Genomic DNA, 16,322 nt, shown 5'->3' with positions numbered 1-16,322 from the left:
CATAACAATACCTCAAGGCAAAGGAGACTTCTGCAGGGGTCCTGGTTTCCTAGCCAGATGTGGGCCAAAGAAAGCCATGTTTCTACCTCATTTTTTGGAAAATGCAAGGAACTGATATAAACATAAAAGTAATCTTAGAAAATAACATACCAGTTCTGAATTCCTATGACTGCAATCCATCATATTTAGTATCTAATTAATTACAGCTGATTTGAAGGATATATTTTATGCTGTAGATTTTAACCAACCCATTATTTCACTCCCACTTCCAAGCAATCAAGTTGTGTTAAGAGAGAAGAGAAACTTACACAGGCGCTAGACATCTAGGGAATCTTGTATTGTCTAGGAAATACACAGAAGCCATGAGGGATCCAATGGCAGCCATATTTCAGAGTACGGGTGCTCCCCAATTTATGATGGGGTTATGTTCCGCGAAACCCATCGTAAGTCAAAAATGCCTTTAATACACCTAATCTACCAAACATCATAGCCTGCATAGCAATGCATACATGCAATGGCCATTATGGGCTTGCTTCATTCTTCCTTGGCAATTATCTTGAGTTTCTCCTCAAGAGTACTTCCCCTCCTCTTTTTCTTCTCACCAGTAGCAGGAATCACAGATGGGCATTTCTGTGATGTTATGGATGCACAAAACACAACGTAGATACAGGGGGTATCTGTATATCGACCGCATGGCAGACTGGGAGATGGGGATCACTGCCGCTGCCCAGCATTGCAAGCGAGTATCGCACCGCATATCTCTTTCCCGGGAAAAAATCAAAATTTGAAGTACAGTTTCTACTGAATGTCTATCGCCACCTCACCATCATAAAGTCAAAAAATCATAAGTCGAACCATCATAAGTCAAGGAACACCTGTATGCATTTTGTCTTTGGTATTCCCCAGTGCTTGGCTTCATGAAGAACAAGACAGTACATACTATATATGTTCAAATTCACAACGGCCATTTCTTGCCTGGCTCCTGTGGTTCTCCCAGTTAGGAGACGGAGCCTGTTAATTCTGTGAATCCATTGTTCATGCTCGTAGGCATTGTGTCTGGTGGCTTCATTGGTGAGGTGCTCAGCCTGGTTAAACTTTTTCCTTCAGCTCCTGGAATATTCAGATCAGTGTCCCCATGGCGGTGTCATGAAGAGTGAGCATAAACTGCTACTGGCCTTTTTTGTTCCTTCTGGCATCTCTCTTGATGGTGATAGCATCTGAAGGCTCCCACAGAGCTAGCACACCACTTGTGTTGTACTGTGTGGCTCATTCAAAATGATCAGAAGAACACCGGATGCAGGTCAACTTCCCACTGAGTGTTCTAGTTCAGCAATTGCAGCTGTATGTGTTATAAAATACATACAGTTGCCAATGAAAGAAAAAGTTTAATTATTTGGTTAATTCATGGTTAGTAATAGCTGGTTTATTTTCTTCTGAGAAAATAATAGCATTTGCTTCATTCATATTTAAAAAAAAAAAAAACTATTTTTCATTATTGAAGGTTTCTAACCATGCTTTGTTTCTCCAAGCACTATTTTGTGCTGAGCTTCCAACTTTGTAAGAAAACCTGGTTCTGGAGACTAGTGTAGTTTTGATACCTTTCAAAATTTTTCAGAATATAAGTAGAAATATAGTAGGAATCTTTGTAGGGCAACAAATTGCTGAATAGTTACTTAACAGGATTGATTATCGAAACCAATTGGTAACTGTGTATTCCAGATATTCAGGGTTTGACTACTTAGGGTAACTAAGTTTGAATGGGATTGGAATCCCAGGAACATGGCTGCCTAACCCCGGTATAAACCATTTCACAGCCGTTAGTATTCTTTCAAATATCACTAGATTGCTACTAGAAGGTCATCTAAATGTATGTCCACCTTTTCTCAATAACCTGTTACCAGGATTATCTTTCCCACAAACGGTGTAACTCTGAAAATAAAATGCATATTTCTGTTTTCAGTGACACGATATTAGTGTTTTGTCTTTATTTTCTGGACACTCTGTCAGAGGCTCTTGTGAAACTCTATAGCAAATACTTCCCTACATATATCTTTCTAACTTGCTGTCAGAAGAAATGTAGCTCACTACTAGAGCAGTAAAACATTAAGCTGTTCCTCTTCACCATGAGACAAAAAACATGGAGACATAGAGACAGCTTGGCGGTCTACAAGCATATGGGAGCCTTCAATCTGCCATAAATTTGCTGTATGTGCCCAAAAGATGGGACTGCTTATTAAACAATCATGTGGTTCCCTTAAACCGGGAATTACCACTATAGCTGATCCTCAGTTGTCTATTGCCTTCCAAGTTATTTAGGTCTTTGTCACAGTGTAGCAGTCTTTATTAGGTGGTCTTGGATAGACCACCACTGAGGTCTATGTCTTGTACCATGACTGAGAGAGGTGGTTAACTGCTGATGCCCTTTTCCAGCTGGTATAGCAATCCAGACTGAAACAAAACATTTGAAAAAAGGGACTAAAATTGATAAACTTAATATTGCTGAAGGGCAACATTGTCTTCTACATGTAACTTTTGCCAGAAAAAAAATTAAAAAATAAAATATTTTCTGTCTTACAATTTTCACTAAGTAAAAATCTACTTAATCAAATCTGTTTTGACTAAAGAAAATATTTGAAATATCAAGACTGTGTGTTCATCCACATGTTGAGTTTTGACATGATGATCCTTATGTCCTAAAGTTTGTGTTAAATAGTTTTGGTCTGGATTTCATGAATCTGTTTTCATCGAGTCAACACTATAAGAACCAAAACATATCATGGGACTGCTCATTAAAATAAAATCTACAGAACGTGACTGTTGCTTGACTCTTTCTGTAAAATTTGTCTTGTGCCCATTTTTGTATTTGGAAAAAAATAGTGCAAGGAGCTGGGGTGCCGTGCTGCAGCGGGTTTGGGCGGGGTTTGCTCTCTGGTGGGTCTGGGGTTCGAGTCCTTCTTGGGGTACCTTGTGATGGACTGGCATCCCGTCCTGGGTGTGTCCCCTCCCCCTCTAGCCTTGCCAGGTTAGGCTCTGCTTCGATGCAACCCCACTCGAGACAAGTGGTTTCAAGCAGTGTGTGCGTGTACTGTAAAAAGGTATAATGGTCTGCATAATTCCTTTTATAAATTTACACTCTGTTCACAATTTCCAGTATTAAATGCAGAGGTGCCGACATCCATCATACCACAACAGAGATATAAACCTTTATCTCCTAAGCTCTTTGAAGCGGCATTTGCTATCAGTGTCCTATTCTCTGTCTGTTTGTTTAAAAACACAATGCAATAAATGTATTTGCAGTACAGTGAAAGTGTCATCTTGGAAATGGGCAACTCCACAGAGTTTAAACAACTTCTCCATTGGGCTTCTAACTTTTATGCAGGGGAGACTGCTGCTGAATGGGCCAGCACGAAGCTTGTGTCTCATCCAGCCCCCATTTATTTAACCAGTCTCTGGTAATCCAACACTCTCAATGGGGAAAAGTTGACAATGACTGACACGGGAAATACGCATGCCTAATGCCCTATTTGAATTACATCAGGACCCAAGAGCATTTAAGCAGCAGGCAGTTAGACATTGTGTCAGACAGCAACCCCCCCACCCCACCCTCCCCACATTTTACGCTTTAAAAACACCAACACCATTGTATCGCTTAGCAACAACAGGAATTATCTTAGAGGTCCACAGTGAATACTGCCACTTTTCCAGTGTTTTTAGGGTATAAAAGTCAAGGGATGTCTGACATTGCCTATCACTGCCTGCCCAGCAAATCCTTTGTGAAGTCTACAGGGAGTCTGTGTTTGCATAGCAATGTCACAATTTGTAATTTTGTTTGTTATATAAGGTTGATAATGGAGAAAAGTGAGATTATTCATGAAATTTTGTGGGCTATGTATAGAAAGACAAAGACCTGTCTGTAATGTTCTATAGTGCTGTCACATGACAAGCTTTTTACACTAAAGGTAGGAGCAAAGACAATTTGATCCTGCCATTGCATATAGAGCCGATAGAAATGAAAACCCAGAGCACTAAAAGTGCTATCCATGCAGAATAATGTGCTCTTATTTGTCATGTGTTAGAAAAGCCAAGGACATGATCACCTAGAGGCTGCAGCACTTTCAGAAAGTCCTTGTGCCTGTTCAGCTTCATGCAGTGATAGGCTGAGGGCTGTAGGCTGTCTTTCATAAACTCCCCTGGAGCTCTACAGGAGGAAAAGAGTGCATTGTGGTTAGTGCACAGCTCACACAAGGGGCAAACACCCCAACCACCCACACACCCACACCCACACCCACACACACACACACACACACACATGCAAGCATGCACGCGCACACACTGCATCTGTCCCCTGACTCTCGGCAACCAGATGGGCCTTACTACCAGTAACTAAAGAAGTACCACCCCCTTTTTATTCACCATTCTCTGTCCTCCTTTCCCTCCCCTGTCTTCCAGTCATGAAGCATGACCCCCAACCGAGTCTGATCCATAGCCAGCTGGTGCTTTATAATGGGAATAGCTGAAAAGGTCCAAGGCCACCTGCAAAGGTCATGCGGCAGTTAGATCAATTTCATATATCATAGTCAGTGACACTTGAATTTGCATTACTTAGTAATTCTATGCATCCCACTAGTCATAAGTTAGGAGGCAACTGGAGCCTGAGTGTGTTATCAGTAAGAGTTTATGTCTTTGTCGGAGGAGTTCATTTTTTGGTGGACTCAGCTAAATGTAAATGATGAGCATTGTCTGATTATTTCCACCTCTGTTAATGGTACCTTTGAGTTGTTTTATGTCCCAAAGTGTACACACACACACACACACACACACACATTTTCTGAATTGCTTGTCCCATACGGGGTTGCAGGGAGCCGGAGCCTAACCCAGTAACACAGGGTATAAGGCTGGTGGGGGAGGGGACACACCTAGGACAGGACGCCAGTCTGTCACAAGGCACCCCAAGCGGGACTCGAACCCCAGACCCACCAGAGAGCAGGATTCGGTCCAACCCACTGCGTCACTGCACCCCCTCCCAAAGTGTAGTGCTTCTCAAGCTTGTTTCCAAAATGGTTTTGATCGCATGATGGAAGGAATTCATTCTGAACTTCTCTAGTCCTCATTTCTAGACACAGCCTTGTTATAATATCATTGACCGGTATATTTCAGCAGCTCTATGAGTAGTAGAGTTTTAAGTTTCTTTAGGGGGAAAAAGAATCAACTCCAAAATGTTGGGCGCTTTCCTCTCTTTCACTTCTCTTTTGTCCAATTACGAAAATTCACACACACACACACACACACACACAGAGAGTCTGAAACCACTTGTCCAGAGTGGGGTCGCGATGAGCCGGAGCCTAACCGGCAACAGGGGGCACAAGGCTAGAGGGGGAGGGGACACTACCAGAATTACCAGAATTATTTCAGCATAAAAGTGCGTGACTTTTCCCATTGAACCTACAAGTCTTATATAAGTTTCTACAAAGTTATGCTTTTTTGCTTCTGTTTACACACTCTACTGACTTCAGTCAATGATCTTCTTAAAACCCATCTGTTAAAATCTTTTTTTTTTTCATATTTATACACCAAAATATTTTGATTACAAAAGCAGGGCCTCTTCCAGAATATAAACTTGTAGCCTTTTGTTATAGTTTCTTCTCTGAAGTCAAGTTGCATAATTACTGGTCTCAAATGTTAGTGATGGTTCCATGTTTGCCATGCAGAGCAGTCTGCTGTCTACAGTCTACAAAATGAGAATTAACCGACCTCAGCATGAACCCTAAAATCAGATGTTTTTTGAAGTTTTGATTTTTGTAACTTGAGGATTAATTCAATATTTCTGTTTTATTTATTTATTTATTGCCACAAGGCCAATAGCATTCAGTTTAAAATAAAGTTCAACAAAGCTGGGGTCTTAAGCCTAGAATTCACTGAGTGATCCTACAACACTTGTTGGATGTTGTTGGATGTTCAAACTCCAGGATGGTTTAGAGAAAGAACTGGGGAACCGGTGATACCATGATAGGTGCTTTGGAGGGATAAATGAAGTGTTATTGTCTTCTGACTGCCTCCTGTGTGCACATCATGGTCTCATGCTACCAACAGTGTATCACTCGAAAGATACAGTACCGCTCATTTCAGATGGTTTCCAGATGTAGTGCACTTAACATGTGTTCAGATTTACCCTCACTTTCTAATATTAGTCAGCTCTGCATATTCATGAAGGTGTCATGGCTTATTGCAGTGTGAAATATTACAACATAAAGTATTCACATTATGACTGTTGTAATTATGGAACTCTATTTTTCTGTGTATAGAACAAATTAGAGTATAAGTAAAAAGACACACAATTTTACATTTACATTAACATATATTAAAAATTATACTGCGAATTGCAGTTAAACTTACCGGCCTTTGGTATTTGATGGTAAATTTGTCTGAGGTTCAAAGCTGGTTTTCCACTATTTAGAATGCAGTATTGATGTTTTATCTAGGGATAAACATTTCAGTGGAACAGTTTACCACTGAAATGTTGCCATTTTTCAAAAGAGAGACCTTTCACCTCGGCAACGTGCTGTAGGACAGTGTATTCTATTTTAACAGCGACGACAACCAAAGACCTTCTACTTTTTTGGCAGTGAATCAGCATAATGTATTTATTGCAAAGACAAGTCATAGTAGCATTATCTATTCAAGTGTTTCTTTTTTATCAGTTGTAACCCCTTTGGCTACTATCCTACAATTTCCTTTTTCATTTTGAGCTGATATTACATAGAATCATAGCATTAAAATGTATGTTCTATTTTTGCATTTGTGAGAGACGCAGAGAGCTTGTGTGGGGGCGTGGTGGTGCGGTTGGTTCAGTCAGTGCCAGTTGTGGGGCGGGTCTTGGTTTTTGAGCCCTCCTTGGGGTCCCTTGTGACGGACTGGCGTCCCAGCCCTTGCCCAATTGGCCTTGCGCCCTGGGTTAGGCTCTGGCTCACCACAGCCCCGCTCATGACAAGCAGTAGTTGATGATGGATGGACAAAGAACTTGCATCAAGTGCCTGAAGATGTGTACACAGCAGAAATGCCTGTGAAAACATGTATAGTTTTGAATGGCTTGAACATTACGCTGTGGTTAAAATGAATAGCCGAATGTAATAAAATGCCATTATTTTTGATACCACAAAATAGGCAAAGCAGGTAGTAAATTCACTATTTGATATTCTTTGTAAGGATGACAAGTATACTTATCCTAAACACTGAACGGTCCATTCCACAGATCCAGAATCCCAGAGAAAGCGTACTGTGCAGAATGTTCTTGACCTCAGGCAGAACCTGGAAGATACCATGTCGAGCCTGCGAGGGTCGCAGCTCAGCCACAGGTGAGTGAAGCTTTACTCATATAGGAAACATGATCCAGTCTGTATACTAGTTTAACTCAGGGTCATTAATCCAGTTTTTTAAAACCAGCTGAAAGGGGCAAAGCACAATTCTTAAATGTTCATTCATTCTTTTTTTCTTCCCTTTTTCATTGAGGCCTGAAGGGATTTTGCTGTTGAAATCATTCATGAAAGCAATCCTTCAAGTAGAGTTCTGAAAGTTTGTTTGCTATTGTGTGTTCTCAACCAGCTGAACTTCATTTCTTGCGCAACAAACATCCAGTTTGTTTGCATTTTGTCATTCATGTACTGCAAAGGAAAAGAACATTCAGATGGCCATGTAATTTCCAGAAAGCTCTTGTTTCTTTATACCTTTATACCACATATGGTGGCCTACAGGTTGGTGGAGCCTCTTGTCAAGCATCATCTGTGTGATTGATACTGGGTGACCCTCAACTGTGGGGATGACTTAAAGTTTGAACTTCAGCAGCTTGGCTGGGTGGCTATGGGACCTGTCACAGCAGAAGAGTGAAAGAGAAAATTCAGCACTGCCATTAGTTATTAATTAGGTCACAAAGCACATATTACTCTAGAAATATGAGCACGCAAGCGCGCACACACACACTCACATATGTAGTTACACAGGATACAGGAAGTACTAACATCTTTGAACATTCCAGGATGCCTTATACTTTTGATACTTGTTTGTCTTGGCAGCTCTTTTTTTTCCATCTGTTGCTTGCAATTATATACAGGAGGTCTTCGTCTTACACCTGGGTTCCATTCCGATGACCTTGTTGTAAAATGATTTTGTCATAAGTTGAAAATCCTCTTATATTATACGAAGCATAAAGATATATAAATAGTAAACATTGGTGAATGCTACTGTCATGGAAACAGACAGACGAAGGACAGGCAGGTAGGTCGTGAACCCAAGTGCGGGTTGGTTTTATTCATTTCTTCAGGTTCAAAGAGCAGGACAGGATCAAGGTCAAAGACAAGCGAAAGATCTTGAAGGTGCGAACGTCACAACGAGGGCAAGGCAATCTCGGTGGTCAGAAAACAGGCAAAGGTCAGGAATCGGGAAAAGAGGTCATAGATACAGAACACTAGATCGCTGATACCGCAAAACCACAAGGGCATTTGCAAGAATCCGCATTGTCTTGCCGACCCGGAGCTCCTTTTATCCTGTGAGTCAATTAGTCACAGGTGTTGCTGCTCCGCTCGTTCCTGGGGGCGTGACAGCTACATTGTATATTGAGTTTTATTAAATTTTCAAACATCTTCCTCTTCTTCTTATGCCTTCCACCCCTCCCAGGGCATAGGCCACCAACATGGGTTCTCCCTAAGAGCTGAGATGTCATGATGTTTCCTTGTTAGCATTTATATAGCTGGCAAGGTCTTTACGATAGCTAACCCCACACCCAACCCTCCTCCCTTCTCAGCCGGGGTTGGGAATTTTTTAAAGATAATAAATGTTAAAACAACACTAATAATAATAATAATAATAATAATAATAATAATAGTCATTTTCATGCTGCACTATTATTTTCTCTTTCATTCCACAACAAGCATATAGGGTACAGTTGGTAAGATAGTAGTTAGAGTTTGTGCCTTTGGATTCAGAGGTTCAGTCCCCACCTCTGGGTCTAGTACCCTTGAGCAAGGTATTTACCCTGAATTGCTCCAGTAAAATTAGCCAGCTATGTACATGGTTAAATAATTGTAAGCTTGTAACTGTAATAATTGTTACCTGAACATTGCAAGTTGCTTTGGAGAAAAGCATCATGTAAATGAAATGTTTGTTTTCTGCCTTTTCTTTTCAGCGACTCCAGAGCGTTCAATTTTTTTTTTTTTTTTGTTTTTTTGTTTTCTGGCCATTTTCAAAAAAAAAACAGGCAGGTGAAGCGCTGTAGTCAGACTTTTTGGCAAAATGTCGGACTCAAAAACAATACCATGAAGTCCAGGTTGTTATAAGTTGCTTCATAAATTGAGGACTACCTGTAAATGAAAAAAAAAAAAGGCATGATTGGTAAAAATAATATTTATGTTTTTTACTATCAATTAAAACTAATGAAATACTTAAGTTTATAGACAAAGAGCGCTGAGGCAAATGTGTGTTATGACCCAGTGCCCTCCTCCCTTTCTCTCTGTCTCCTGCTATGTGCTTGGCCTAGCAGTGCTCTCCCAGCATGCATCGCAGCTGGAGTTTCCCTTTCATCTTCATGTTGGCTGATTAATGCCATCCACTGAGATTTATTCTAGTAGCAGAGACATGACATTCTGTCACAGAGCTCCCTGGAATGTGAATCAGAAGGGCAGGTGACCGACTTCAAAATTAGGCAACCTCCTCCCAACCCCCACCATTCTACCCAGACTTTGAGGGCTGGCCCTTCTGGAAAACTCTGGACCCTGCCATGTCCTTCTAGGAAAGCACAGACTGCAACAAACCCTCCGCCATCCATATTTATTAATGGCTAATGAGATTGAAATACTGGACAAATCTTTAATCTTTCTTGTAAAATACTCAAAGTCAGTTTATTGCCCCTTTTAATAAACTTTACACACATTTAAGTAAGTAAGCTTAAGAAAAAGATAACATATGCACCTTAGTACATTTATATTACGCTTAACTGTCTCTCATTTGCAAAATGTTAATACATTACTTTAATTGTCTAGACACTGAAACGTGTCTTCTTTACCTGAAGGCAAAGGAACATTTATAAAAGAAGATGTTGATATGTATTGTGAGATTTAAGTTTTGAATTTCCCACTCTGTGACACTTAGTCATACATTTCACTCAGTCACTGCTTACATGCCATGTTGAGTATATGTTAATGGAACCATTTACCTTTTATTTTGCTTCGTCTGCAAACAGAGCAAATTGACGGCTTGTTTCTTCAGAAACAATGTGGTCTTTGTTTGATTTTTTTTAGGCAAAGTGCATTTTTTCCAGAGAGCCTTGCCCAGTTTGGTTTGAGGTTATTTTATTACAAAGGTAAAGTTTGTTAAAGGATTTTGTGAGTAATACTACAAATAAACATTATGCATCACTCCTCTGAAGTTAACTGCTGGTCATACAAACCTCCCTGTACACTGAAGGAAAGCTAGCATGAACGAATTAAGTATAAGATGAATCTTTCCAAGAAGCACTTATCGAACATATGGAACTTTGTCTGAATTGTGAAGACAACAGATGAACACTCTTGCTCCAGTAAGGCCAAGATATGTGAGGATGGGCCAAAGGCTTTGCCTGTTCCTGAATCACTCAACCCATTAGGACTGCAAGCCATGGAATCTTTTGTACCCCCTGAGCCCAGCCCTTGGAGTTATTTTTATTCTGCTAATGCCAGCAAGGAAGAAATGAAACATTCATATTTCCTCCAGGCTACCAAGCTACTCTCCTGCTCCTGTTTGGTCCCTCCAAGGCAAACATGAAGCCACTATGGCGGGCAGGCACATTCAGGCGGAAAGGCCACCTTCCAGGCATCGCCTCCATACCAGCTGGGAGCGTTAGCATGAGGAACACGCATTTTGAGTATATTATGATTAGAAAGTTGTGGGAGTGCACTGTTTCAAATAAAGGGGGAAGCAGGTAGTGTGGTGGTTAAGGCTATCGCCTTGTGCTCGAAGGACTCAGGTTTGAATACTGCTCCTGCAATAATGTGTTAGGACACAGTGACATAGCAAGCAACGCTGGTCCCTCAGTGAACCCAAACTATAGTTTCGAATCTGGGTTTGGATCCAGGTTTTGTGCACACGTTCTCCTCCTGTTCGCATTGGTTCCCTTCCACAATCAAAAGACACGTTTAGGCACAGCAAAGCACTTCCATCCCCTCTCCTCCAGTGAAAACCATACAAGTGGTTGCCAAGAGTGGACTTCAGATCAGTGGCACCTACCTCTTTCATCATCATTATACACACACACACACACACACACACACACACACACACACACACACACACACACACACACACACACACTCTGAAACCGCTTGTCCCATACGAGGTTGCGGGGAGCTGGAGCCTAACCCAGCAGCACTGGCTGGAGGGGGAGGGGGCACACCCAGGATGGGATGCCAGTCAGTCGCAAGGCCCTGCTAGCGGGACTCAAACCCCAGACCCACCGGAGAGCAGGACCCAGTCCAACCCACTGTGCCACCATGCCCCCCCTCACCATCATCAACTAAGTAAAAATATAAAGATTAAAATTAAGAAATATCTAACAGTAATACAAGCTACATATGCAAACTATAGTTTATACTGTTGGATGTCATATGCAGGGTTACTGAAACTGAATTGTTGCAGAACATCGCCAGGTTCAAGGACTGCAGTGTGCAGATTTGGAACATAAATAGAAAGGGATCATTATATGAGTGAAAACCTGGGGTAGCCTGAGTCATCATGTAAGTGTGAACTCTGCACTGCACAATTCATCCATGTCCTAGAAATATATATAACTCCATATTTCTTGCCTGCTTCTCCTGAAAGGGCAAATGTTGCCTTTTAGATTTAGGTTTGGCGCATGTACGTATGTAATCCAGTTTTGAACCCGACTGAAGATTTAACCATAGGGGAACGTGACAGGTCCTAATTTACTGCCAGAAAGGGCAATGCTCTCCCTGAGTTACTGCTCCCAACTTGTTTTGCAGTTTCTCCAGCTCCAGATGTTCAAGGCTCATTCTCAGGTCATTGGCTTGTAAAAATACTCAATGACCTTAGGTGCCCTATAGAAGTTGAGACATCAGGTGGAGTATTTTCCATAGGATCTGATGTCGTGAAGGTTACAGCATACACAGAGAAACTACCGTGCACCAGAGTAAAGTATACCCTCTGAAAATGCTTCTGTAAAATTGCAGCTGTTTAATTTTTCAACCATGTAAAATTGGAAGGTATGTAAGTGGGAAGTTTTGGTACACCCAAACTCTCAAGCATTTGCAGCTGCAGTGGCCTTGGTCCTTCTGGGACTGGAGAGTAGGAAGTGCATAACAGTAACTGGGTCAATGTCTTCGGCACTGAATATAATTTCCTCTTGGACGATGCCTTTGTCATGTGCAGATTCAAAAACCATCCTTCTGGGCCTTCTTAGAATGTGAGGATTATTAGTTCATTTTTTCATCTCCTGCTGCTAACGGCTTTCATTGATTAGAGGTGACTGTCAGAAGCCTTGAGTGTTCGTCCTTGAAAAGAGACTGTAAAAACATGGTGTACAGGCCAAAAGCTGGAACTCCCATTTTTCGTATTATGAAAGTAATTTATACTAGTTTGTGTTTTCGATTTCATTTAACAACTATGGAATTGTCAAGACTAACAAAAAATTGTACAGTAATATATTAACAGAAAAAATTAATGTTCAGAGTGTGTTTGGTTCTCTGAACATTGTGTATAAGATGTTAGATTAATTTTGTTCCAATGCTTTGATAAATAGTGGCATTTCTCAAAACTGTTCTGCTTTTCCACAGCTGCTTGGAGAGCAACGTGGGCTATGACAGTGACGAAACAAACGCCCGCAGCATCTCTAGCATGTCCAACCGCTCATCACCACTCTCATGGCGCTATGGCCAGTCAAGTCCTCGCTTGCAGGCGGGTGATGCCCCATCATCCACAGGTGGTGGCTACCACGGTGGACCTGGAACTGCACAGTATGCCTCGCATACTATGCCCATGCGCAGCCCCAGCCGATTAAGTCACACTTCCCGCATTGAACTGGTGGAGAGCCTAGATGTTGATGACAGTGACCTCAAGTCAGGCTACCTCAGTGACAGTGACCTGCTCAGCAAGAGTCTGCATGAGGATGACGATGATGACCTGGCCAATGGGTAAGATGTCTCTAAATTCTTTCTCTGGTCTCTCTTCACTCTTTTCATCCTTCCTCTGAGCAGTCCATTCAATCAGGAAATGTTAAGTCTTCTTTTGTTCTCAGGAGGTTTGTATATTTGTATTTCAGAGTGCAAATGGCTGCAGAAGCCATAACATATTCTTTTCTAGACACATTCTGAAATAGGATTTCACATAGTCTCCCACAATGTGTTCTACATGTATGTATAGAACTGTGGTAATCTGACAGTCATTTGGCTAAACTTCTCGGGAGGATTGGAATATTTGACTTGGGTCCTGATGTGTCAGAAGGTTTTGCATGTTTCTTTATACTTCTAAGTGCTTCAGAAGAGAGTCTTCCAAGACATTTAATTAATCAGGTGGTTTGTTGATTGTCTACAATGAAAGCCACTTGCTCTTCCATGACCGTAGCTGAGCTCTGTAATTTTCTCTGTCAAAAATAGATGCTTGTTTCATTCTCGTTCTGCTTGGCACAGTTCCTGAAAAGAGACTGGCTGATCCAATGTCCTGTGACATGGATTGACTAAGTCAGGATGAAAGACAAGATCTGTAGGATCCCAGATGGATCTTGAAGGGCTTCTAGATGAGTTTATATCAGACATGACTAATTGAGCCAGTTTTTCTTAATTTCTCTAACAGGTAAATGCATTATTCAAAGACTCCTTGCAGTGCTCAAGAAGTAGGTACAATATTGTACTTGCACTGAATAAAAAGTCCATCCCAACAAAGGCTTAAATATTAGCTGTTAAAATATTGTATGATATCTGAAAATCTGGAAAAAGACTGCTAGGCACAGCTCTATAATTGAAATGAATATTGTATGGTTTTTTAATTCCTTTAGACCAATAGTTATAGGCTCAAGGGTCTCAGAATATGAGACCTTACACCTCATAAGGATTTTTTTCTGTTTTCTGGGTTTGTAACATTTATTTCAACAGGAAACAGTTGGAAAACTGTTTCTTGGCTTAGAAGGATAATTTATTTCTTGAAAATGAATTGTAAGGTACAATAAATTCTTAAATACCCAACTCTGATAATAGTACCTCAAAAATAATTAAAATGGGTAAAATTATTGCTCAGAAATATACCAACACAACAGATAATTCCTGAAATTAAGGCAGGATTCCCTGTTCTTTGTGGGAGTTATCAACAGCACTAATTACTCAATTATGGGTATAAGTTGGAGTAAGTTATGGGAGTAAGTAAATATGGATATTCCTTCCTGTGCTGCTGTTTTGAACCACTTTTTGTTTTTGAACTGTTTGCTCTGTTGCTGCAAGGTAATGCGTCTATTACTCCAGGTGGTGAGGTTGAAAGTGATCATATAGTGAGTGTTCCTTGACGTTCATTTTGAACTCTGAAGTTTTTTCAAAAAAAACACAAATGAAGTAAATGGTTGAAAAGATTTATAAAGTAACATGGTTTATAAAACTAAAAATCTAAGTGTTAATTGAAGGAAGGATAATTCGCAATGTGGGGGTGTCACTTTGGACCAGTGTATTATGCACATGTCTCACAGCACCTGGACTGTATGATGTTTTTGATGTAGGTTCAGCACATCCTCAGTCTGTGTGGAGTTTGCAAGTTCTCCCCTAAATTTTAATTTAGTCCTTGACAAATGTACCAGCCTGATAAATCTTCCTGTAACAAAGATATACTTTACATGCATATGTTATAAAGAGCAGATGAGCTATATGGGACACCAGGATGAAGAAGCTATTCCAACTCTGCAGTAAGGAGGAATTCTTGAGCTGTCCTGTGGAGATGTTTTGGGAATATGCAGTTTTAGGACTAAGCTGTGAGCCCCAAGAGAAATCAGTGTCTCCTTCAGAAAGGCCAGCTAAGAGGGCCTTCTGAGTCATTTGTGAAGCAGGCGCTGTCTCACTGTCATACGAAGGTCAGCAGTTCGGGCGTGGGGTGGAATGGTTTCATGACCATCATTTTAAAAACTAAAATAAACTACTGTTTTCTATGTTGCTGATAGAAAGTCTGCAAGAGGGAGACAGAGGAAGCTAAGAAGGAAAAGTTGAATAAAAGATATAGTCGTCTTGTTGCTTTCTAACAGCTGTGGTTGTGGTATTTTCTTTATTATGGACAGGTGGACATACACTATACTGGCTGAAATTTCAGATGAGGGGACTCATCATACCTTAAATCTTCAGATTTAGTATTGCCAAAACTTACAGATGTGAAGGTTTATGTCTAGGTAGTGTGAGACTGTACAAGACTTTTTGATATAGTACTATATTACAGGATCTCTCCTCTCCATTCCTAGTCTGACTGTTATTTTAAATCCTACTTTTTTAAACCTACTTCAAGGGTCTTCAGTGGTAAGAAAGTGTGCCATACTCCACATTCTATACGTGCAATGGTGCAGTAACAAATACGCTCAAAAACCTGTTCACTTGGGGCATGCTTCCAAGCATCCCTGAAGCAAACCTGGTAAGGTTTATGAACGATCACCATGGAAGAATCTAGCAGATTCATTGTGTTCTTGAGGCAGCTTCATGCAAGTGTGGATCCAGAGTCTGTGCCATGACTGCAGTGAGAATCTGCAGGCAATGTCTTTTTGTGTACAGATAGAGGTGACATCAAAAAATCCCTTAGGGACCCACTGTGAAGTGTCCCCTGTCTCAGTGGGATGTCAAGGTCACTCAGGGTGCCACAGGAACTTTGATTTACGTGCTGTGCACCACCTGTGTTTAGTTTATTAATCTCCATGGAGAGACACGCTGATGAAGGACAGTTACCGCTTTAGAGTAAAAGTGCGGAGTTGCTGGGAGCTGTATCAAAATTCAAAGTGAGGACATTAGTCCATGAAAATGTGTCTACATTTTATGTCACAATGCTAATTATATATTTTTTTATTATGAACACTTGTACAGTTTCTATACATGCAAATGACAGGTCATGCAAAAATTCAAAGAACATACAAAATTATTTATCATACTGAATTTCATGTCTGTATATCCTAAAAAGGTAGTTAACTAAGAATTCCCATTAAGTACAGATTAAATAAAATACCAAAAAAACAAGTTTGATGTTGTCCTCTAGTTTTACAAATAACCTTATTTAGTTTATGGAAGGTAACACATCCATCAGCTACACACGTTTAGAGATCAAATTGCTTAAAT

General features: G+C 40.7%; 1 protein-coding gene across 2 annotated transcripts in view; it reads left to right on the top strand.

Moving 5' to 3' along the window:
* The window catches only part of nav1b (neuron navigator 1b), an 86,663-nt gene that overhangs the window by 10,303 nt on the left and 60,038 nt on the right, over window positions 1–16,322 (top strand). For both annotated transcript variants that reach the window (XM_018733041.2, XM_018733040.2), the window contains exons 2-3: window positions 7,250–7,352; window positions 12,813–13,169. In XM_018733041.2, the coding sequence (XP_018588557.2) occupies window positions 7,250–7,352; window positions 12,813–13,169 (460 nt within the window). The remainder of the gene's footprint in view (window positions 1–7,249; window positions 7,353–12,812; window positions 13,170–16,322) is intronic.

Source organism: Scleropages formosus, chromosome 2, assembly GCF_900964775.1.
Source record: "Scleropages formosus chromosome 2, fSclFor1.1, whole genome shotgun sequence".
NCBI lineage: Eukaryota > Metazoa > Chordata > Actinopteri > Osteoglossiformes > Osteoglossidae > Scleropages > Scleropages formosus.
This window is presented reverse-complemented; position numbering and strand designations above follow the sequence as displayed.